The sequence below is a fragment of the Grampus griseus genome (assembly GCF_964374135.1).
Source record: "Grampus griseus genome assembly, chromosome: 2".
Lineage (NCBI taxonomy): Eukaryota > Metazoa > Chordata > Mammalia > Artiodactyla > Delphinidae > Grampus > Grampus griseus.
In genome coordinates this window covers 141,581,115-141,606,223 of record NC_139018.1, presented here as the reverse complement: position 1 = coordinate 141,606,223, position 25,109 = coordinate 141,581,115, and the positions used below count along the sequence as shown (strand labels likewise).

At 42.2% G+C, this 25,109-nt stretch overlaps 1 protein-coding gene across 1 annotated transcript in view; it reads left to right on the top strand.

The window, feature by feature from the left end:
* Window positions 1-24,576, top strand: part of BNC1 (basonuclin zinc finger protein 1) — a gene marked incomplete at both ends in the record, with an annotated part of 29,962 nt that extends 5,386 nt beyond the window's left edge. Inside the window, 4 exons of the mRNA XM_082649091.1 lie at window positions 14,414-14,513; window positions 15,572-15,807; window positions 17,802-19,648; window positions 23,892-24,576. Coding sequence (XP_082505217.1) covers window positions 14,414-14,513; window positions 15,572-15,807; window positions 17,802-19,648; window positions 23,892-24,576 — 2,868 coding nt within the window. The remainder of the gene's footprint in view (window positions 1-14,413; window positions 14,514-15,571; window positions 15,808-17,801; window positions 19,649-23,891) is intronic.
* Between the last annotated feature and the right edge of the window lie 533 nt (window positions 24,577-25,109).

The following is a 25,109-nucleotide window of genomic DNA, read 5'->3' as shown; positions in this document are numbered from 1 at the left end:
ATATGTCAATCCCAAACTCTCAATTCACCCCACCACCACCACCACCCCCCGCCGCTGTCCCCCCTTGGTGTCCATATGTTTGTTCTCTACATCTGTGTCTCAGCTTCTGCCCTGGAAACCAGTTCATCTGCACCATTTTTCTAGGTTCCACGTATATGCGTTAATATACGATATTTGTTTTACTCTTTCTGACTTACTTCACTCTGTATGACAGACTCTAGATCCATCCATGTCTCTACAAATGACCCAATTTCATTCCTTTTTATGGCTGAGTAATATTCCATTGTGTGTATATATATATATATATATAATATATATTATATATATATAATATATATATATAATATATATTATATATATATATACACCACATTTTCTTTATCCGTTCATCTGTTGATGGGCATTTAGGTTGTTTCCATGACCTGCCTATTGTAAACAGTGTTGCAATGAACATTGGGGTGCATGTATCTTTTTGAATTATGGTTTTCTCTGGGTATATGCCCAGTAGTGGGATTGCTGGGTCATATGGTAATTCTATTTTTAGTTTTTTAAGGAACCTCCAAACTGTTCTCCATAGTGGCTGTATCAATTTACATTCCCACCAACAGTGCAAGAGGGTTCCCTTTTCTTCACACCCTCTCCAGCCTTTGTTGTTTGTAGATTTTCTGATGATGCCCATTCTAACTGGTGTGAGGTGATACCTCATTGTAGTTTTGATTTGCATTTCTCTAATAATTAGTGATGTTGAGCAGCTTTTCATGTGCTTCTTGTCCATCTGTATGTCTTCTTTGGAGAACTCTCTATTTAGGTCTTCTACCCATTTTTGGATTGGATTGTTAGTTTTTTTAATATTGAGCTACATGAGCTGTTTATATATTATGGAGGTTAATCCTTTGTCCACTGATTCGTTTGCAAATATTTTCTCCTATTCTGAGGGTTGTCTTTTCATCTTGTTTATGGTTTCCTTTGCTGTGCAAAAGCTTTGAAGTTTCATTAGGCCCCATTTGTTTATTTTTGTTTTTATTTCCATTACTCTAGGAGGTGGATCAAAAAAGATCTTGCTGTGATTTATGTCAAAGAGTGTTCTTCCTATGTTTTCCTCTAAGAGTTTTATAGTGTCCAGTATTACATTTAGATCTCTAATCCATTTTGAGCTTATTTTTGTGTATGGTGTTAGGGAGTGTTCTAATTTCATTCTTTTACATGTAGCTGTCCAGTTTTCCCAGCACCACTTATTGAAGAGACTGTCTTTTCTCCATTGTATATCCTTGCCTCCTTTGTCATAGATTAGTTGACCATAGGTGCGTGGGTTTATCTCTGGGCTTTCTATCTTGTTCCATTGATCTATGTTTCTGTTTTTGTGCCAGTACCATATTGTCTTGATTACTGTAGCTTTATAGTATAGTCTGAAGTCAGGGAGTCTGATTCCTCCAGCTCCATTTTTTTCCCTCAAGACTGCTTTGGCTATTCAGGGACTTTTGTGTCTCCATACAAATTTTAAGATTTTTTGTTCTAGTTCTGTAAAAAATGCCATTGGTAATTTGTTACGGATTGCATTGAATCTGTAGATTGCTTTGGGTAGTATAGTCGTTTTCACAATATTGATTATTCCAATCCAAGAGCATGTTATATCTCTCCGTCTGTTTTTCGTTTCATCTTTGATTTCTTTCATCAGTGTCTTATGGTTTTCTGAGTACAGGTCTTTTACTTCCTTAGGTAGGTTTGTTCCTAGGTATTTTATTCTTTTTGTTGCAATGGTGAATCAGATTGTTTCCTTAATTTCTCTTTCTGATCTTTCATTGTTAGTGTATAAGAACACAAGAGATTTCTGTGCATTAATTTTGTATCCTGCGACTTTACCAAATTCATTGATTAGCTCTAGTAGTATTCTGGTGGCATCTTTAGGATTCTCTATGTATAGTATCATGTCAGCTGCAGACAGTGACAGTTTTACTTCTTCTTTTCCAATTTGTATTCCTTTTATTTATTTTTCTTCTCTGATTATCATGGCTAGGGCTTCCAAAACTATGTTGAATAATAGTAGCGAGAGTGGACATCCTTGTCTTGTTCCTGATCTTAGAGAAAATGCTTTCAGTTTTCCACCATTGAGAATGATGTTTGCTGTGGGTTGGGCGTATATGGCCTTTATTATGTTGAGGTAGATTCCCTCTATGCCCACTTTCTGGAGACCTTTTATCATAAATGGGTGTTGAATTTTGTCAGATGCTTTTTCTGCATCGATTGAGATGATCATATGGTTTTTATTCTTCACTTTGTTAACATGGTGTATCACACTGATTGATTTGCATATATTGAAGAATCCTTGCATCCCTGGGATAAATCCCACTTGGTCATGGTGTATGATCCTTTTAATATGTTGTTGGATTCTGTTTGCTAGTATTTTGTTGAGGATTTTTGCATTTATATTAATCAGTGATATTGGTCTGTAATTTTCTTTTTTTGTAGTATCTTTGTCTTGTTTTGTTATCAGGGTGATGGTGTCCTCATAGAATGAATTTGGGAGTGTTCCTCTGCAATTTTTTGGAAGAGTTTGAGAAGGATGGGTGTTAGCTTGTCTCTAAATGTTTGATAGAATTCACCTGTGAAGGCATCAGGTCCTGGACTTTTGTTTGTTGGAAGATTTTTAATCACAGTTTCAATTTCATTACTTGTGATTGGTCTGTTCATATTTTCTGTTTCTTCCTGGTTCAGTCTTGGACGGTTATACCTTTCTAAGAATTTGTCTGTTTCTTCTGGGTTGTGCATTTTATTGGCATAGAGTTGCTTGTAGTAGTCTCTTAGGATGCTTTGTATTTCTGCGGTATCTGTTGTAACTTCTCCTTTTTCATTTCTAATTTTATTGATTTGAGTCCTCTCCCTCTTTTTCTTGATGAGTCTGGCTAATGGTTTATCAATTTTATCTTCTCAAAGAACCAGCTCTTAGTTTTATTGATCTTTGCTATTGTTTTCTTTGTTTATGTTTCATTTATTTCTGTTCTCATCTTTATGATTTTTTTCTTTCTGCTAACTTTGGGTTTTGTTTCTTCTTTCTCTAGTTTCTTTAGGTGTAAGGTTAGATTGTTTATTTGAGATTTTTCTTGTTTCTTGAGGTAAGCTTGTATAGCTATGAACGTCCCTCTTAGAACTGTTTTTGCTGCATTGCATAGGTTTTGGATCATTGTATTTTCATTGTCCTTTGTCTCTAGGTATTTTTTGATTTCCTCTTTGATTTCTTCAGTGACCTTTTGGTTATTTAGTAACATATTGTTTAACTTCCATGTGTTTTGTGTTTTTTACGTTTTTTTTCCCTGTAATTGATTTCTAATCTCATAGCGTTGTGGTCAGAAATGATGCTTGATATGATTTCAATTTTCTTAAATTTACTGAGGCTTCATTTGTGACCCAAGATGTGATGTATCCTGGAGAATGTTCCATGCGTACTTGAGAAGAAAGCGTAATCTGCTGTTTTTGGATGGAATGTCCTATAAATATCAATTAAATCTATCTGATCTATTGTGTCATTTAAAGCTTCTGTTTCCTTATTTCTTTTCTTTTTGGATGATCTGTCCATTGGTGTAAGTGAGGTGTTAAAGTCCCCCACTATTATTGTGTTGCTGTCGATTTCCTCTTTTATAGCTGTTAGCAGTTGCCTTATGTATTGAGGTGCTCCTATGTTGGATGCATATATATTTATAATTGTTATATATTCTTCTTGGATTGATCCCTTGATCACTATGTAGTCTTCTTTGTCTCTTGTAACATTCTTTATTTTAAAGTCTGTTTTATCTGATATGAGTATTGCTACTCTAGCTTTCTTTTGATTTCCATTTGCATGGAATACCTTTTTCCTTCCCCTCACTTTCGGTCTGTACGTGTCCCTAGGTCTGAAGTAGGTCTCTTGTAGCATATATATGGGTCTTGTTTTTGTATCCATTCAGCAAGGGCAGGCAGATTATTAACCACTACGCCACCAGGGAAGTCCTTGTTCAGCAATTCTTGACGAATCAAGGTGTCTGACTTTTTTTCCCCAGTGAAGCCATGTGCTCCCCTAGAGTGGACACTGGGAGTTCCTCATCTTTGTGTCTCCCTGAGGCTCCCCACTGTTACCTGTACATGGTAGATGCTTTAAAAAAAAAAAAACAGCGACCTCCACAAAAAAACAATTTGTTAGGGCTTCCCTGGTGGCGCAGTGGTTGAGAGTCCGCCTGCTGATGCAGGGGACACGGCTTCGTGCCCCGGTCCAGGAAGATCCCACATGCCGCGGAGCAGCTGGGCCCGTGAGCCATGGCCGCTGAGCCTGCGCGTCCGGAGCCTGTGCTCCGCAGCGGGAGAGGCCACAACAGTGAGAAGCCCACGTACCGCAAAAAAAAAAAAAATTGTTAAATAAATTGGTTTCATTTTTGTCAAACTACTAATGGAAGGTGAAGGCATGATGAACATCTGGTCCATGTGTAATTCTCCAGGTGGGCATCAGTCCAGTGCTGCCAGCAGCAGATAAGCTACCTCACACAAAAGGACCTCATGGGTTTTCTTCTCCCTTCATCCCAGTTGTCCTGGGACACCTGGCAAATGATGTTACTATTTTCAGAATCCTAGTTGTACCTCTGTGGTTTCGCATATGTTAGAAAAACAATGAAAAACTTAATGAAAAGTGTAAGAAGAGCAAAATGAGAGGAGGGAAAGTAGGGAGCAAAAAAACAAGAAATAAAGCCAGTTCTAGTAAGAGAAGTTAGAAGTATAAAATGTGTGTTAAGAGGCAGAGTAGCTCCAAAGAGCAATGGGGTAGAGACCTCCCATCCTTGAATCAAGCATTTTCCCAAACCAGGAAGTCTAACTCTGCAGCCACAGAGAGAATGGGAATACAATTTCACTGGAGATGAAAAGAAAGTAAGTTCTGTCCCCACAAGCTAAGGGTGGTCCATCCGCTTTAGAAGATGTTTTGTATTATAGATGGGCAGTTTTTGATATGCACTGTAGATTTCCAGGACTCGAACATATGAAAAGCCATTGTCTATATTCAACATTTAAAAATACAACTTGGAAAAACCCGCATCATTTTTATTCTAAAGCTTGGTGACTTTTAAAAAGTGCTTTGTGATTTAGCTGACTGGGTCCCTTGATTTCAAGTTGGGAAATTATGTTTCTCAGAACTGAGAATCTGACACAGCCTTAGAATCTCACATTTAAGAGAGGACCATAGACTCTAAACTTGGCCTCAGTGATCTCTACTAGTTAGCAGTTTTTCACATGATTTTTATGTGTCACTCTCCACAGTCGACAGGAAGATCAATGTGTAAATTAGGAACAGCATTTGGCTGCTAGTAAAAGAGCTCCTTAATAATGGTTGCCATCCTTTCTGCTCAGCCATCCTTAGGGCTTGACTTTGAGGTTGACCTCAAGTTTGCATCCATGAGGTCCAGCCATCGTGTTCTTGTTCCAAGAAGGAGGAAGGAGGAAAGGCAAAGAATTCCCCCAGCTGAGTCAGCTCTCATTTATTTTTATTTTTTTTAACATCTTTATTGGAGTATAATTTCTTTACAAATGGTGTGTTAGTTTCTGCTTTATAACAAAGTGAATCAGTTATACATATACATATATTCCCATATCTCCTCCCTCTTGCGTCTCCCTCCCACCCTCTCTATCCCACCCCTCTAGGTGGTCACAAAGCACCGAGCTGATCTCCCTGTGCTATGCGGCTGCTTCCCACTAGCTATCTCTTTTACATTTGGTTGTGTGTATATGTCCATGCCACTCTCTCACTTCGTCCCAGCTCACCCTTACCCTTCCCCATGTCCTCAAGTCCATTCTCTACGTCTGCGTCTTTATTCCTGTCCTGCCCCTGGGTTCTTCATAACCTTTTTTTTTTTTTTAGATTCCATGTATATGTGTTAGCATATGGTATTTGTTTTTCTCTTTCTGACTTACTTCAGTCTGTATGAGAGACTCCAGGTCCATCCACCTCACTACAAATAATTCAATTTCATTTCTTTTTATGGCTGAGTAATATTCCATTGTATATATGTGCCACATCTTCTTTATCCATTCATTTGTCGATGGACACTTAGGTTGCTTCCGTGTCCTGGCTATTGTAAATAGAGCTGCAATGAACATTGTGGTACATGACTGTTTTTGAATTATGGTTTTCTCAGAGTATATGCCCAGTAGTGGGATTGGTGGGTCATATGGTAGTTCTATTTTTAGTTTTTTAAGGAACCTCCATACTGTTCTCCATAGTGTCAGCTCCCATTTGTAAGGAGCTTTCTGTAAAGCTCCACCCAGCCACTTCTGCTTGCACACATTGGTCAATCCTTAGTCACCTGGCCACCAAAGGAAACGTGGAAATTAAGGTTCCTTTACTAAGGCAGATCAGGCAAAGGATATTGGATGGGTGTCTGTAATTAGTAAGCATGGTGTGGCTTTCTCATTGATTCATTCATTATTCTCTTAATACCAGTGGAAAGCTTACCAAGTATCAGGCCCAGTGCTAGCCACTAGGTATTGGTTTGGAGTTTCACTTTTGTTGCCTCTTTAAGGGAATGATTCATTATAGAACAAGTTTTTGGAGGTTTTTATCATAGGTATTTTTGGTAGCTCTGTCTGTGCAGAGTCAGATCACTAGAGCCCAGAGGACCTAAGATCTTGCTTGTTGTAGACCTGGTAGCAACAACAGTTTCACTGTGCTAATTGGTCTTTTCAACTCTCTATCTGTATATCCTCATTAATATGACTAATAGGCCTCTGAGATAGGCAGGAACAGATACCCAGCCCATTTTATAGTCAAAGACTCCAAGGCATGGAGCTGAAGGTTATATGGCTTAACAAAAAGTAAGACATAGACTGAGGACAATCATAGATTGTACTACCTCTCAGTGAAAGATGCTCAGTGTGATGAGGGGGAAGGAGTTTAGGCTCCCCAGCTCTGCCTCCAGAGGTGTCATTTTAACAGGCAAATCATATTAGTTTCGTACTTTTTTCAAAGGCTCACTGTTAGACTTAGGACAAAACCATACTCCTTGGCCTGCCCCACAAGATCCTATGCACAGTGGTCTGTGTCACCTTTCTGACCCTCATTTTCTACCATTAACCTTACTAACTCCACTCCAGCTACCCTGGTCCCCTTTCTGTTCCCTGAGCACTTCCAACCTCTTTTATGCCTCAGAGCCTTTGCACTTGATGTGCCCGAAACACTCCTTCAATCTCCAGTTCTTCACTGGCTCCTTGCCATGCCTTAGGACTCAGTTCAAGTGTCACCTCCTCAAAAGCCTTTGATGATGACCCTGTCTAAAAGGCACTTACCACTACTCCTGCCTCTCCATGCCACCCAGTAAAATTGCTAGCAAAGCTTTCTGCTTATTTCTTCAATAGCACTTACCTTATTCTGAAAAGGTATTGTTTGTTTACTTGTTTATTCTGTCTCTCTCTTGTAGAATATAAGCTCCTTGAGGGCAGGGACCTCATCATTCTCATTCAACACTTTAGCCCCCAGAGTTTAGATCATAAACACTCAGTAAATATGTATTCAGGGAATGGGGTTTCTTTACCATGTGGAACTTTAATATCCTTATAGTTTCTGTCAAGATTAAATGAAACCATAAATATAAGTGCAGTTAGTACCAGGTACTGATAATTCAAGATGTCATCTATGCTCAATATCCAGATTTGAGACCACCCTCAAGTAGCCTATAAGTTCCTAGCTTCCTCATCTATACAACGGGGTGGTGGTAAGAAATGAGATAACACATAGGTACTGCTTACTGCAGTGCCTCACATGTAATAAATAAGCAATCAGTAAACTATGTAACCTTGGGCAAATTAACAATCTTCCGTAAGTTTGTTTCCTGAGAATAATTCCCTCCTCACAGTGATGTAGTGAGGATTGAACGTGATCACCTATTACATACGAATGCCACCATGTGGAAGGGCAGATGCTGGAAGAATAGCTAGTCTCGCCTTTGGACTCAGAACTACCCAGTAGAATTTTGTGTGATGACGGAAATGTTCTCCTCTCTGCTGTCCCGTGCAATAGCCACTAGCCACATGTGGCTCCCAAGCACTTGAAATATGACTAAGTGACCAAAGAACTGAATTTTTTATTTTATTTTATTTTATTTTATTTTATTTTAATTAGGTAGCCACATGTGGCTAGTGGCTACTGTTGGACAAGGCGGACTAAGTAACTTAACCCTACAAAGTTGTCTGGCTGGTATGCAGTTCAGTTTTGTTCCTGAGCCAGATCGCAAATGACTCCCCTCAAAGGGTCAATACCATGAATCTGGAAATCCCAAAAGTCCTCTATGATTTTTCTCCTCCCCACTTCCGTCTGGTCCCCCAAGAGTATCCCCCTGAATTTATCTTCAGTGATATGAAAGTGTTTGCATGTACTAGAGATGAAAACAGCTTTGAAGTGGACAGTTTTTACTCTCAAGCTCAATAATTCAAATCCCATCAAAGGCCTGCACTGTCTAGCAGTGGATGTCTGTGCATCTGCCCCACTGTGTGCCTGCACTGGCCACTGCTAGGAGTTCAAGTCAGCATCTACTGACAAAAGGCGCATGGCAGCATCTCCCCAAGCTGAAGGTAGAGGGTATCTGGGAGAGGAAGTGGGACCCTCAAATCTACCTAAAATCTAGGTCATAACTTTCCATCCCAAAACTGAAAATAACCAAATCATCCATCCTATACTAGGTGTGTTCGTAATTTTTGGGTGAATGAATGAGCAAATGATAGTTACAAAAAAGCAAACCAGAATTTTGAATGTTGATTTGTAGCACATCAAAGTGATTAATAACAACTCGGAAATAGTCTGATTAAAATGAGTGCGTAAAAAGCAATAATCACGTCTTGATGAGTTCGGAAGGTTGTAAACATCTATCTGTCTTATGTTTCTGAAGAATGGAACAAGTATCAGGATTCTGAAAGAAAGGATGTAAGTTTTAAGAGTTTTCCATTATTGATTTACATGAGTACTTTTTGTCCTGTAATTAGAATTTTTGATTTGATTTCATCTTAGAAGTTTTAATTTGTCTGCAGATAATGGTGCTATAATTTTACTACATCGTGGGATTCTGAGATGGGTGGAAAAAACCCAAGGGCTTTAATATTGGAAGTTTTCTTAGACACTGTAATTAGCATTTTTAGTTCATAAATAATTCTTCTGAGATTTATTTCCATAGATGTTTAATGAGCTTTATTAAGCCTTATTCAAACAGGTTCATATAGAACCACATGAATGTTTCTTATAAAGCAGCATTCATACATTGGAATTACAGATAAAACTGCTTAAAATTCAGTCCGCAAACTAGAAGCTGCTATAACTGTGAATAGTCAGGTTAGATCAGGGAGTGTCAACTGGGGGCAGTTTTGCCCCTAGGGGCATTTGACAATGTCTGGAAACATTTTGGCTTTCACAGCTGGGGAAGGGAGGTGTTACTGTGGCACCTGGTGGGTAGAAGCCAGGGACGCTGCTCGACATCCTACAACGCACAGGACAGCGCCCACCACAAATAATTATCCAGCTCAAAATGTCTATAATGCTGACGTTGAGAAACCCTGAGTTGGTGTCAAGAGATGCAGAAAAAAATGAGTTTCAACCTTAGGCTATGAAATGTGCTTGGAATTGTTCCCTCTGTAGTTTCACTGTGCTGGGCCTGAGATAGTGTCACTCAGAGTTTCCTGGGGGCTTCCCATGAGTCAGCCTTCTGAGCAGACTCTTTAGGGAGTGAAGGAAGTATGTGCTCAAGGACATCTTTCTCTAATTCAGGCAGGTCCTATTTTCCAAGTAAATAAAATGTGAATTCACTTTATATAGTTCCAATACCTTGTTTTTAAAGAATGAATAGCATCTTGAGGGACATAATCCAAAATAAGAACTTTTCTTCTTTTAAAAATTTCCATTAAAACAGTCATATTTGTAGAATGTAGGTGGTGAAATATTTCAGAGGTTTAGTACTAAGTGTGCTGGTAGCTATTGAGAGTATAGATGATTGGTTTGCCTGTGAGCTGACATTCAGGGAGTCGCAGGGAAGTTTAGAAGCTGGACAACATAGGAATGCTGCAAACTGAGGTAATGACACTCTTAAATTTTGACAGTGTGTAGTAGAAACTAAACCATTACTCATTTTTATCCTTTAACTTCCAGTCAAGATAACTATATAATTATGTGTGCAGGTATATAGATGTGTGTGTTTGTATATTTATCAATAATACATTTGTATATGTGTACACAAGTAGAAACTATATAACCAAAAAGTAAAATAATTTCTGTCATTAGAGCAATATTTCTTGATCTTATTTTTCATTATTCACCCCCCCACACGCATCTAAGGAGACTTTAGAAATTTTTTTCTAATTGTGCCTACCACAATGAAATTTTAGTTTCACACCATATACTATCTATCTGTTTATGTATGTATATGTGTGCTCTATACATAAAAAGAATGGAATAGTTTTCACCCTTTGGGGATGGTATACCCCAGATGAGAATGTATTCATTATTAGAGTGAGAGACTGTTCTGATCATCTGGAGGTCTTTATGTTATATTCTATGACTTTGCAAAGAGCAAAACCCTTTTACCCATATTTCCTGTTTTTTGATAGCCTGTTGAAGGGATTAGGTAACACTGTTGCTGTCTGCTGTACACCTCAGTTATAAACAGCCCTATTCCTTCACCTGAAAATCTCTGTCTAGTTGTTCTGTTCAGGCCCATTGTAATCCAAAAGAAATTGTAGATAACGGTCAAATCATGTAAAGTTTAACCTGTATTTAAGGAAGGTCACTGGTTTTTTAAAAGACTTTATTTTTTTAGAATACTTTTAGATCCATAGAAAAATTGAAAGGAAAGTACAAGGATTTCCCATATATCCCCTACCTCCACGTAGTCATAGCCTCCCCTATTTTCAACGTCCCTCACCGGAGGGTACATTTGTTATAATTGATGAACCAACATTTGACACATCATAATCACCCAAAATCCATGGTTTAACCTTAGAGTTCACTCTTGGTGTTGTACACCCTATGGGTTTGGAAAAATGTACAATGACAAGTATCTATCATTATAGTATCATACAGAGTATTTTCACTGCCCTAAAAATCCTCTGTGTTCTTCCTGTTCATTCCCCAACCCTTGCCAACCCCCTGGCAACCACTGATCTTTTTACTGTCTCCATAGTTTTCCCTTTTCCAGAATGTTTTAAAGTTGGAATCATGCAGTATGTAGCCTTTTCAGATTGGCTTCTTTCACTTAATAATATGCATTTACATTTCCTCCATGTCCTTTCATGGCTTTATAGCTCATGTCTTTTTTGTGCTGAATAATATTCTGTTGTTTGGGTGTACCACAGTTTATCTATTTGCCAACTAAAGGACATCTTGTTTACTTCCAAGTCTTAGAAATTATGAATAAAGCTGCTATAAACATCCATGTGCAGGTTTTGTGTGGGCATAAGTTTTCAGCTTCTTTGGGTAAATACCAAAGAGTGCAGTTACTGGATTGTACGGTAAGAGTGTGCTTAGTTTTATAAGAAACCACCAAACTGTCTTCCAAAGTAGCTTTATTACTATTTTGCGTTCTCATCAGCAATGAATGAGATTTCTGTTGCTCCACATCCTCACAATCATTTGATGCTGTCAGTGTTCTGGATTTTGGCCATTCTAATAGGAGTATAGTGGACTGATTTTTTAAAATAATATTTTTATCAAAATATAATTCACATACCATAAAATTCACCCTTATAAAGTATACAACTGAGTGGTTTCACTGTATTCATTGAGTTGTGCAACCATCACTACTACCTGATTTTAGAACATTTTCATCACCTCAGAAAGAAACTCTGGGGCTCCCCTGGTGGCGCAGTGGTTGAGAGTCCGCCTGCCAATGCAGGGGACACAGGTTCGTGCCCCGGTCCGGGAAGATCCCACATGCCGCGGAGCAGTTGGGCCCGTGAGCCACGGCCGCTGAGCCTGTGCGTCCGGAGGCTGTGCTCCGCAAAGAGAGAGGCCACGGCAGTGAGAGGCCCACGTACCGCAAAAAAAAAAAAAAAAAAGAAATTCTGGTCAGAATTTAAACTATCTGTGTTTCAAAGGGTACTGTGAAGAAAGTGAAAGGATAAGCCAAGGATTGGAGAAAATATTTGCAAATCGTACATCTGGTAAGGGGCTTGTACCTAGAGTATATAAAGAACTCTTATGACTCAATGCTAAAAAGACAACCCAATTTAAAACTGGGCAACAGATCTGAACAGACATACAGATGGCCGTCAAGCACATGAAAAGATGCTGAACACCATTAGCCGTCAGGGAAATGAAATCAAAACCACAGTGAGATACCACTTATGCCCAGTAGGATAACTACAGTAGAAAAGGCAAACAGCAACTAGTGTTGGTGGGGATGTGGAGAAATCAGAGCCCTCATAGACTGCTGGTAGGAATATAAACTTTGAAAAACAGTTTGGGATTTTTCTCAAAAAGTTAAACATAGAGTTACTATATGATCCAGCAGTTCTGCTCCAAGGAGTATATCCCACGCACTGCAACGAAGAGTAGCCCCCACTGGCCGCCACTAGAGAAAGCCCGCCCACAGACACAAAGACCCAACGCGGCCAAAAATTAATTAATTAATTAATTTTTTTAAAAAGATGAAAACAAACAAAAAAGATAACCCTTTCCCCCCACTACCACCCATTAGCAGTCACTCCTCATCCCTACCTGCTCCCCACGACCCCGGTAACCACTAGTCTGCTCTGTGCCTCTGTGGATTGGCCTGTCCTTGACAGTTCACATAAATGGAATCATTCCACCTGTGACTGTTTGTACTTGGCTTCTTTCATTAGCATAATATTTTCAGAGTTCACCCATGTTTTAGCAGGTGTCAGTACTTCATTCTTATGGCCTAGTGATATCCCATTGTATGGACATACCACATTTTGTTTATCCATTCATCAGCTGATCAATATTGAGGTTGTTTCCACTTCGGGGCTAATATAAATAATGCCGATTATTTAAAGTTCGGGTACAAGTTTGCGTGGACGTATGTCTTCAGTTCTCTTGGGCTTATACCTAGGAGTGGAATTGCTTGGTTGTATAGTAACTGTGTTTGTGAGGATCAGCCAGACGGTTTTCCAAAGTGGCTGCACCATTTTACAATCCCAGCAGCAACTGATTTTTGAGTGAGGACTAGTTATGTACTCCTTAAAGTGTCCTAGGCCAGATTCTCCTCTTCCCTGTCCCCACCCAAGGCCACATAGTCCCTTAATTGTCACATGGAGGGTTTAAACCCATAGTCATAGGGCTCTTTCATCCCCTCCAAACACAGAGACACTCCCCAGTGTTAAAGCTCTCTTGAATCATACAGATTCCACACAGTGGTGCTTCCCAGGAATATCACTGACAGAGCTCCTGTGAGAGCTTTTTCTCTTTAATAATAGATTACGTTCCTCAGGCCTCTATCCCCTTTTGAGAAATTCATCTTAAAAATGCACGTGAAGTGGGCTTCCCTGGTGGCGCAGTGGTTGAGAGTCCACCTGCTGATGCGGGGGACACGGGTTCGTGCCCCGGTCCGGGAGGATCCCACATGCCGCGGAGCGGCTGGGCCCATGAGCCATGGCCACTGAGCCTGCGCGTCCAGACCCTGTGCTCCGCAACGGGAGAGGCCACAACAGTGAGAGGCCCGCGTACCACAAAAAAAAAAAAAAAAAAAAAAATACACGTGAAGCTTTGTTCTTAATACTAGAACTTTGTTGTCACGTACATCTCTAGTTTCAGTTTCAGTTGTGTGTTTGCACACTCCACACCCCCACACCACACCCGACACTTCGACCTGCGCCTGGGCATCGATGCAGGGCTTGTCCAGCCTGTGTGCGTCTGTTAGTCACACAGTCCAGTGAGCGGGGTCGGGGAATCATCGTCAGTGTGGTCAGCCATTGCATGTCCTCAAATCTGTCTTGATATTCAGCCTCTGCCTCATTTTGGGGGGTAACGAATTACACACGTGTGTTACTCTCAGTTCTGATCGCTCTCCTATTTACTTGCATCAGGGTAGCTGGTGTATACCTTTCAGGGTTGCTATTCTGGTCAACTTAGAGATTCAGTGAGAATGTGACTCTTCTTCACCCTTTCTGTGTCCTTAATAACAAGCAAGATGTTTCCTTCCCACCTGTAATCCTTTCTTATAAAGAGTTCTGGGATTTTAGCCCATTCTCGCATGCAGAACATCTGTGTAGCATGTTCACCGTCTCCAGGTCTGGGGCCAGCTTCCCCGCTTTCCAGGATACACTCTACAGGTCTGGGCCTGGCACAGAGTGGGCACACATCACTCAAAGAACGTTGCTCAGTGGAGGAGTGTGTTTTGTTATGTAAATGTGATGTGTGTTCCACGCCTCACTAACATGCCAGGTATCCCTGTGTTCTCTTCTGCAGGCCATCGGCTGTACTCTGAACTGTAGTTGCCAAAGCTTCAAACCAGGGAAAATACACCACCGTCAGTGTGAGCAGTGCAGACATGGATGGGTGGCCCACGGTAACTTTATTTTGCCCCCTCTCTTGGTCTTTAGTGTTCCCTTTAAATAACTTAGTTATTCAGGAACAGATTTAATATCTAAGAATGACGGCTAACATTTTAAGTTACTGCTATGTGCCAGGTAACAGCCTAAGAGCTTTATATATGTTATCTCTTTGAATCTTAACAACTCTATATGATAAGTGTTTATCAACCCCCTTCTAAAGATGTAGAAAATGGTGCTTCAGGGCTGTCATTCTGCAACAGTAGAAATGCTCTGTGCTGTCTAATATAGTAGCCTGTAACCCAGGGCTGCTAGATGGAAAAACAGAATGCTCGGTTGAATTTGAATTTCAGTTAAACTATACATAATTTTTTAGCCTAAGTATATCCCAAAGACTATTTTTGGTTTAAGTGTATACCACTTATTCATTTTTTATCTGAAATGTATATTCAAGTTTAATTTTTATTTGTTTTTTTATTTGCTGTACCTGACAGCCCTACACTAGCCACATGTGGCTACAAGTACTTGAAATGTGACTAGCACAACTGGTGAACTGAATTTTTAGTTTTATTTTATGTTAATTTAAATCTAAATTTGAATAGCCATCTGTGACTGATGACTGTTGCATTGGACAGCATGGAGTTCAGTGGCTTAACTTGCCCAGCCCAACAACTAGATAGTGGCAGACCAGGGCTCAAACCCAGATCTGTTGGATTTCCAAGTCCAGGTTCTTCCCCAGACCCTGTGCTTCCTGGTTTTCCATCCTCTTGATTATGCACCTGCCGCCTTCGTTTTTACCTGTTTTCCGTGCACGGTCCCTACTCGCGGCTGTTTTACTCCTTAGGCACCCCACAGGAAAGGGAGAAAAGAAGCCTCTCAGGCTAGTCCATTTTATTTTAGAATTTCCTGAGAATAACTTGGAGCCAGATAGCTATTAAGATTATTAATTGTTTGCGTATTTGTGGTTTTTCTACTGGAACAAATAACTGAGAGTTAGCGCTAACCTACTTCTGTGCACTGTTTCTCTTAAAAGTAGAATCTTGAAAAACGATATTTCTTCAATTCACTTTTTCAGCTCTAAGTAAGCTAAGGATTCCCCCCGTGTATCCAACAAGCCAGGTGGAGATTGTCCAGTCCAACGTGGTGTTTGATATTAGCAGCCTCATGCTGTATGGGACCCAGGCCATCCCTGTTCGCCTGAAAATCCTACTGGACCGGCTCTTCAGTGTGTTGAAGCAAGATGAGGTCCTCCAGATCCTCCATGCCTTGGACTGGACCCTCCAGGATTACATCCGTGGATACGTGCTGCAGGTATGGGGACCATGGGCACTGTTCTCCTAGAATGTCTTCCGAAGCTCGTGTCCTTGGAACTGATGTAACCCCGTTGCCTACAGTGCTACAGCCATTGGTAGTCATCCTTCCCTTTCATAGTTATTTCTAATGTCTTAAGCGCTACCTCATGTGCTGGGTGAAATCCAGTGCCTTTCCTCAAGGTATCTGTAAGACTTGAGGATGCGGGAGCATTACATATTCTCTGCTTTAGGTTTCACTCAGCCAGCTCTTCCACAGTCAGCCATTTGCCCCATCCTTGGTGATGCCTCCGTTTCTTTTATTATCCTCAAACTATTTACTGACACAAGACATCATGTTTCAGATTTTACTGAGAGTTTGGGGTTGAGGAAGGGAACTTACCTTGCAGAACCGCACAGCAAACAGTTACAATTTCATGCCACACCTTCCTGTTCTTTAAAGCCCTCTGCCATCCATCCTACTGCCAATTTTCCTTCCCAGGCTCCATCACCTTGTGATATGTCTCTTTGCATGCTCTGGCTCATTCTCTCTCTGCCTCTCCAGTTCCTTTTGGCCTCCTCGCATTTTCTCTACGTCTCTCCATCATTCCATGCCTTTCGGCCCTTCTCTCATCTCTTTCCTTTGCAGAGTGTTGTACCTCTTTTTCTGTACCATACTGTGGGGGGTAGGCCTTATGCTTCCTATCCAGAGAGGCTATCAAGGTGTTTCAACAGCAAAGAACATATTCCCTGGTGTGAATTCTATCATTTCTCTGACATATGAAACAGCTACAACATTTTATTTCTTGTCACTACACTAGAAAATGTCAGCTAACTTTGATAAAAATTTCAACGAAATGGGTGGATGAATGTTATTTCCAAGACTAACATATACTTCAGTCTAACTCAGCTGGGCCATAACCCTGAAACAAACACTAATAACAGCCATTTATTGACTTAGACCCTCTTCCAGTAATCTCACAAGGTAGGTAGATTATCCCCATTTCCCAGTTGGAAAACCAGAGACTGAGTGCTTCTAAATCTTGCTGAAGTCACTCAGCTTGTATGCAGCAGACTGAGAATTTGAACCCACTTCTTTCGAACTCTGACAATGCCTCCAGTCTTCCTCTGGAAACATGTTTGCTCACCTCGAGTGCAGGACCCCCAGCAGGCTAGAAACCACCTTTTATGTAGAGCAGCATTATGATCTTACATTATGACATAGATCAATATTTAATGATCCTAATAATCTTGCTTTCTAGTGTTAGGATTAAAAATATGGAATCAATTACCTTGAACCTCTAGTGCATGAAAAATTTATGATGTTACATTCCTCATCATCTTCAGAACTCTTACATGCACTGTGAAAAATCTCAGTAGGCCATCAAATACATGTTCTGTGATAAAATATTTATTGTAGTTTTGGGAAAAGTTAGGCCTTGCTAGAGTTTGAAAGATCTCCAACACTCCAGTGTAATTACAGCTCTGCCTTGTGAACATAGGCAATAGATCAATACAGGTTCATTTGTTTTTCAATGTTAGTTGCTTAGGAAAGATTATTAAACTTGCAGCGAATAAATACTTGAACTATATCTAGGCCTGATTGCCTCATCTATACTCTTTAGATAAAGAAGCTACTATTGTTCAAATGATACATATTTTAATTTTAGTGGAGGAAAATTATGCCTGATGCAAGACAACCAATTGGTTTGAAATAAGATGGAAAATAATCACCAAACTTCCCTTAGGCTTGAGTGATATTTTATTTCTCTCTTCTGGACCACTGCTTACCTTTGTGCAGTTTATTTTCTGCACAGAGTTTCTGTCCTAGGACAGTGGGGTGAGCGAGGGCTGAACTCATCAAGCCTTGTGCTCGCAGGGGTGTCTTTTTCTAATATGTACAAAAGTGCCGTGTGGTGCTGGTGGAGGCCCTGACCACACACGTGGTTCCTTTCTTAGAGAAAAGGGTAAGGAATAGTCAATTAATTGCCCTTCTTAATTCTGGTTTGGGTTTAGGATGCATCAGGAAAGGTGTTGGATCACTGGAGCATCATGACCAGTGAGGAAGAGCTGGCCACCTTGCAGCAGTTTCTTCGTTTTGGAGAGACCAAGTCTATCGTTGAGCTCATGGTAATTCAAGAGAAGGAAGAGCAGTCCATCATCATCCCGCCCTCCACGGCGAACGTAGATATCAGGGCTTTCATCGAGAGCTGCAGCCACCGGAGTGGCAGCCTCCCCCCTCCTGTAGACAAAGGAAACCCCGGCAGTATACACCCCTTTGAGAACCTCATAAACAACATGACCTTCATGCTGCCCTTCCAGTTCTTCAACCCCGTGCCTCCCGCACTGATAGGGTCAGTGCCCGAACCATATGTGCTGGAGCAGGGTCAGGACCAAAGTCAGGACCCCAAACAGGAAATCCACGGACCCTTCCCCAACAGCAGCTTCTTAACTTCCAGTTCCACCCCATTTCAGGTTGAAAAAGAGCAGTGTCTAAACTGTCCAGGTCCTGTTACTACAAAGGAAGACAGTGCCCATTTAAGTGACTCCAGCTCATACAACATCATCACAAAGCTCGAAAGGACACAGTTGTCCCCAGAGGGCAAAGTGAAGTCCGAGAGGAACAGCCTCAGCACAAAGAAGGGCCGGGTGTTCTGTACAGCGTGTGAGAAGACCTTCTACGACAAAGGCACCCTCAAGATCCACTACAATGCCGTCCACCTGAAGATCAAGCATAAGTGCACCATCGAAGGCTGTAACATGGTGTTCAGCTCCCTGAGGAGCCGGAACCGCCACAGCGCCAACCCCAACCCCCGGCTGCATATGCCAATGAACAGAAACAACAGGGACAAAGACCTGAGGAACAGCCTGAACCTGGCTGCCTCTGAGAGCTATAAGCGCCCCGGTTTCAGGGTGACTTCTCCAGACTGTCGACCTTTCCCTGGCTACACTGGTTCAGGGGAGGATTCCCGGAGCCAGCCAGCCTTCCCAAGCATTGGCCAAAACGGAGTGCTTTTTCCCAACCTGAAGACGGTCCAGCCGGTCCTTCCTTTCTACCGCAGTCCGGCCACCCCGGCTGAGCTAGCAAACACACCTGGGATGCTACCTTCCCTCCCTCTGCTGTCCTCTTCAATCCCGGAACAACTGGTTTCCAACGAGATGCCATTCGATGCCCTGCCCAAGAAGAAATCGCGGAAGTCCAGCATGCCCATCAAAATAGAGAAGGAGGCTGTGGAGATAGCGGATGAGAAGAGGCACACTCTCAGCTCAGATGAAGACATGCCCCTGCAGGTGGTCAGTGAAGACGAGCTGGAGACCTGCAGTCCCCGGTCAGACAGAGCCCCACTGGGAAGCTTAGGGAAGCCTGGTCCTGAAGGAGAGAGGCCCTGCCATCTCAAACCGGCGATCGAGTCCAGTGGAGCCCTCCGCCAAACCCCCGAGCAGGCCACATACAACTCGGAGAGGGAGACTGAGCAGAAGTCAGTGCTGACCGTGGTGCCACGGGACGGGGAGGATGGTGGCCATGAACCTCACCTCGCCCCCGGGGTGGAGCCCTGTGTCCCTTTTCCTGACTACGTCAAACTGCAGCAGCGCCTTCTGGCTGGGGGCCTCCTCAGTGCTTTGTCCAGCCGGGGGATGGCTTTTCCTTGTTTTGAAGATTCCAAAGAGCTGGAGCACTCAGGTCAGCACACATTAGCGAGGCCGAAGGAGGAAAATCGCTTCCAGTGTGACATCTGCAAGAAGACTTTTAAAAACGCTTGCGGTGTGAAGATGCATCACAAGAACATGCATGCCAAAGAGACGCACACGTGCACGCTGGAGGGCTGTAAGGCCACATTCCCCTCCCGCAGGAGCAGAGACAGGTAAGACGTCTGGTGGCAATCATTTCTTCCAAGGCAGTGGTTCTTAAACTTTAGCATGCCTCTGAGTCACCTGGAGGGTTGTTAAAACAGACTTCTGAGCCCTCCCCCTAGAATTTCTGCTTCACTTGGTCTGGGACGAGATGTGAGAGTTTGCATTGCTAAGTTCCCAGGGGACACTGATGCTATTCCAGGGACCACAGATTGAGAAACGGTGTTCTATAGATCCAGATTCCTGGATTTTCAATTCCAGAATTTAAACTCATTTAGCCACAAAACCTGACCTGAAATGATGTGAGGCTATTTTAATCTTTTTAAATCTCCCTTTGTGTGGATTTTTTTACTATATATTCCATACAGAAATGTTAATGGATTTATTATGGGGGCATTGCCATGACATGACAGTATATGCATCATTCTGCCTTTTTAAAGCCTGAGAAATTCTGGATTCAGAAACATCTGGCCCCAAGGGTTTGGGATAAGGCGTCATGAACTAGTTCACACAATAGAGGGGGAGGAAGCGGGGGAGCTTTTAAAGTTAGGATTGTAGCTCCCCAAAACTTGTCTGATTTTCATTTCACACTATGAAGTCCACAGAATGAAACGTTTTCTCCGATTTCTATTTAACCACTATTTTTGAAAGGAAGAATAACTGCCTGATTGAAGATTTTTGAAATACTAAGATATCAAAGAGTAAAGGCAATTAACAGGTTATTTCAGTGTCTGTGATGTATAGTTCAAAGATGAGAAGTCTTTCAGTGCCGGGTTTTCATGACCCCACCACACAGAGTCAGACTGTTTGTACAGAGCGCCCGGGTATAGAGTATCTCTCATCGCTCTGGGGACACAGCACTGGCGTTACTATCTTACTTGTGCTTTTCTTAATGAACTTGAGTCGCATAACCACTCTTCAGGTCGCCTTCCTCCCCAGCCTGTAAAGGGAAGAGGAAGCTTACCAAAAGATGACCCCAGGAGGCTTTAAGGAGAGAACCAGCTCACTGATGAAATGCAGCATTGTGGATGCTAAATGGTTCACAGAATATCAAAATGTTACATTCGCTCAAACAAGCTTGACTTCGAGCAGCTCAACACCACCATTGCCTCAGTCCAAGTTGTAGCACCTAATTTATTAAGAGGGTGAAAATGTATAGACTCCCACACACATTCCTGGACAGGGCCCCTAAGAACGCACACAGTGTCTTGAGCAGAGAGGATGCGGCAGGGGTGATATTAGTTAAAATTCCTGTTTCTGTTGCTGGATGTTGCACCAAACCACCAAGATACCCAAATTAGTGAGCCAGTGCTCCTCCTCCACCCTCCAAGAAGGGTGTTCGATCATGAATAAGCTGTCGTTATAAAGAAGAGATAGTCATATCGGTCAGGTTATCCTTGATATTTATGATACTGTTCTGACCTACATTGTCTACTAAATTAGAAGACATATTGAATTTCAGATACTATTTATATTTATTTTTCATATATTTAACATTTTCTTATTTTGGAACCTCTTTGTGATGCAAACCTCCTGCCCCACCACAGGAAAACATCTTTCGTTCTAAATGTAAACCACTAATTCTAGTAGTCTAGAACTTGGACTGCATTTTCCCTAGAATCTGTGATTAAAATGATACTATTTTAAACAAGACTTTGTGAGCAGTCCCGGGCCCACCACCATTTTTCTGAGTCAGAGATGAGAATTGCATGGCTGTAATGATAACTGATGTCCTCTCTTCAAGCCACTGCTACTGCCAACAGCAGTTCCTAGGACCCATCACAAAGGGACGAGGACAGCACTGTGGATACTTAGCCAACAAATAGTTAATAACCTTCTGTGTTAGGTGCTCTAGACACAGTTCCTGCCCATGAAGGCCAGTGGGGAAGACAGAGCAGTAAGCAGGTGATTACAGCTGAAGGTGGTGGCTGCTAGAAGCGGGGGTATTCTGTTACGGGCACATGGGGGGCGCCTAACCAAACTCTCTGAGAAGTTAGGGATGGTTTCCCAGAGGAGTTCTGTCTAATCCAGCAGCTTGCAGAAGTTTTGGTCTCACAGCCCCTTTACAAATTCTTAAAACCTCAAGGCCCTCAAGAACTTTTGTCTATTTGGGTTTATATCTATCAATATTTACTGTATTAGAAATTAAAATTGAAAAAATATGTATCACATCACTTAAAAAACCTATTATACGTTACCATTACATTTTTATGAAAAATAACTACATTTTCTGGATCAAAAACTTAGTGAGAAGTGGCTTTGTTTTACATTTTGCAAATATCTTTAATGTCTGGTCTGGTAGAAGACGACTGGGTTCTCACACCAGCTTCTGCATTCAATCTGTTGCAATATCACAGGTCACGTAGCCTCTGGAAAACACTCTACACAAGTGAGAGAATGAGCCTGAAAAGGGAAAACAATTTCTTAGTATCATCATGAAAGGAGTCTGACTTGAGGGACATCCTGAAAGGATCTCAGGGACCACTAGGGGTACCCAGACCGCAATTTGAAAACCACTGGTCTCAGCTTATCGAAATAGTCACAAACGGGAGGGAAGAGTTGGAGGGGGAGGTGTAGAGGTTGAAGGGAAGAAATGCAGACCTGGGCAGTAGGCACAGCATTAGTCCTGGAAACAGAAAGCCTGGCACGTGGTCACAGGGTTTTTGAAGCTGTGGTACTCACTGGTCTCAGGGGACATGGCACCTTGGGAAGTGCATCTAACCCTCTGAGGATGGTTAAGGAGGAGAGAGGGCTTCCCACATGTTAGCTCTTGGTGTTCATGGGATCCTCAGGATTGAGCAAAGGGCCCAGAGGTTTGCTTTGTTGCATCAGGGACCTTTCTGTGCAAGGTGTTCCAGTAAATGTGTTTGTCAGACATTTTTTTTTGACCACTTGTGTATACTGGAACCTGTATGTCAATCTAATGTCTGGTTTTCTGCCGAGACATACCTGCCCCTTCAACCCAGGGTGCTGACATAATCACAGGGCAGAGTTGCAGTTGAGAAGAGCTGCTTGCAAAGTGGGTGATCTGGGAGTATAATTCTGATTATGTCCCAAGAAAAGAATGTATAAGAGGATTAAAAAGAAGTTCAGAAGTAAATTTGATACATTTTATGAGTAACACCCCTTCCATATGTCCTTGGAGATTTAGAAGAGAAAATTTGATTCCTTGTCATTTAGGTGAGGGTGTTTTTCCCAGTTTGACCCTGGCATGCCTTCTGATCTGCGTTGGGGGAGGTATCTTCCCTGTTTGGAATAATCTCCAATCACCTTTAAGATTGTACCCTCTGGTAAAGGGTGTTTTTGCTCATCAGTAGTTAGGGGATCTCTGAGCAAGGCTGACATTGATTGACAAGTTACATCCAAATGATACCTTATGAGTAAAAGGCATGTGTCATAATGGATACTTATTATCTGCCCTTTAGGAGTAATCATTGGGTAGATGATTGGCAGTGTGCTCACAGTGCTGCATTTGCAAGATTTCTGTCTGGTATATAGTGAAATGTTGCAGATATGAACTAAATTTAGCACACACACATGTGCACACCCCACACACACACTCATGCACACACATACAATTTCTAGCCAGTCAGATTATCACAGCTGTGGAACTTGCGTGGGGGTATGTATGCAAATCCTCTAGACCACCATGCAAGCCACATAGGAAATTTTAAATTTTCTGGTAGCCACATTAAAAAAGTAAAAAGAAACAAGTGAAGTAAGTGTTAGTAACATATTTTATTTCACTCAGCCTGTCCAAAATATTATCATTTCAGTATATGTCATAGCCACCTTTCAGGAGCTCATACACTTATGAGTAGCTGTCATACTGGACAGTGCAGCTCTAGAAGATAATATTTCCTGGTTTCATTGAAATAAAGTCCTCTGCTTAGTTCCTTATTGTCTGTGACCAGTTTTCTTCTGGGATCTCCTGGTTCCAGTGTCCCAGTTGAACTGGCCTAACTGAAGTAGTCCAGCCATTCTCTAAAGATGAGGTACCAGAACTTACGTGTCAATCAGATCGTGGAAACTGAAGAGAACTACATATTCTGTTGACCTTTCTGGTCAAATGCTAACTTGTGACAGGTGGTGAACGGCAGTGGGCAGTGTCCACCACACACACACTGTATCACTTCTCTCATGCCACAAGCTTTCCTGGTATCTGCGTAGCGTCTCTACTCAGAATGAAGGCTGTCTTTAACACACCAGAAACAACAGCCCAACCCATTGCTAACCGTCTTTTCACTCTTGTAGACACAGTTCAAACCTAAACCTCCACCAAAAAGTGTTGACTCAAGAAGTGTTGGAGAGCGGTGAAGACCATTTCCGTGCAGCTTACTTGTTGAAAGATATGGCTAAGGAGGCCTGTCAGGGTGTGGCTTTCACACAGCAAGCCTCCCCGACATCTGTCATCTTCAAGGGAACGAGTCGGATGGGCAGCCTGGTTTACCCAGTAGCCCAAGTCCACAGCGCCGGCCTGGAGAGCTACACCTCCGGTCCGCCAAGCGAGGGCACCATCCTGGATTTGAGTACTACCTCGAGCATGAAATCGGAGAGTAGCAGCCATTCCTCCTGGGACTCAGACGGGGCAAGCGAGGAAGGCACCGTGCTCATGGAGGACAGCGACGGCAACTGTGAAGGGGCGAGCCTGGTCCCCGGGGAGGATGACTATCCCATCTGCGTCCTGATGGAGAAGGCCGACCAGAGCCTTGCCAGCCTGCCGTCTGGGCTGCCCATAACATGTCACCTCTGCCAAAAGACGTACAGTAATAAGGGGACCTTCAGGGCTCACTACAAAACTGTGCACCTCCGCCAGCTCCACAAGTGCAAAGTCCCGGGCTGCAACACCATGTTCTCGTCTGTTCGAAGTCGAAACAGACACAGCCAGAATCCCAACCTGCACAAAAGCCTAGCCTCCTCTCCAAGTCACCTCCAGTAACGAGGTAGTGGGCCACGTTTGCTCAGATAAGCCTTTGTCGTAATTCAGGAATCAGGTAGTCCAAAGAAAAGCTTCTAACTCTGTTTAGTTACCATTTGGGGCAAGCGAGGCGAAGAATATTTGAGTTGACTTCGTAGTCTTCGACAGCAGGATGAGCAGAAGACGAGCCTCGTGAGAAGTTGCCATTGGGGTGGCGTTTCCTATTATTTTTCTTAGCTCAGGAGATTTACCACTGACATAACAAAAACTTGCAGAAACGTGGTTTTCCCCAGATTTGTTTACACATTCCCTGGGAGAGCTCCAGGTCTGCAAGTTGACAGCAGGGTCCCAGGACCTGGGGGCAGCTTGAAGTGAGGCTTGTAGTATTAAGGGTCAGTCGAGTGTCCTGGGACACAGACTGTCACCAGGGGTGACACCAGGAGCCACTCCCAAAGATCACATTTTTGAGTTCCTGCTTTAATGAGTCAAATCCAAACTGGAGTTTGGGAAAATGACTGTTTGAGACTATCCCTCCATTTAGATTGGAGAATTGC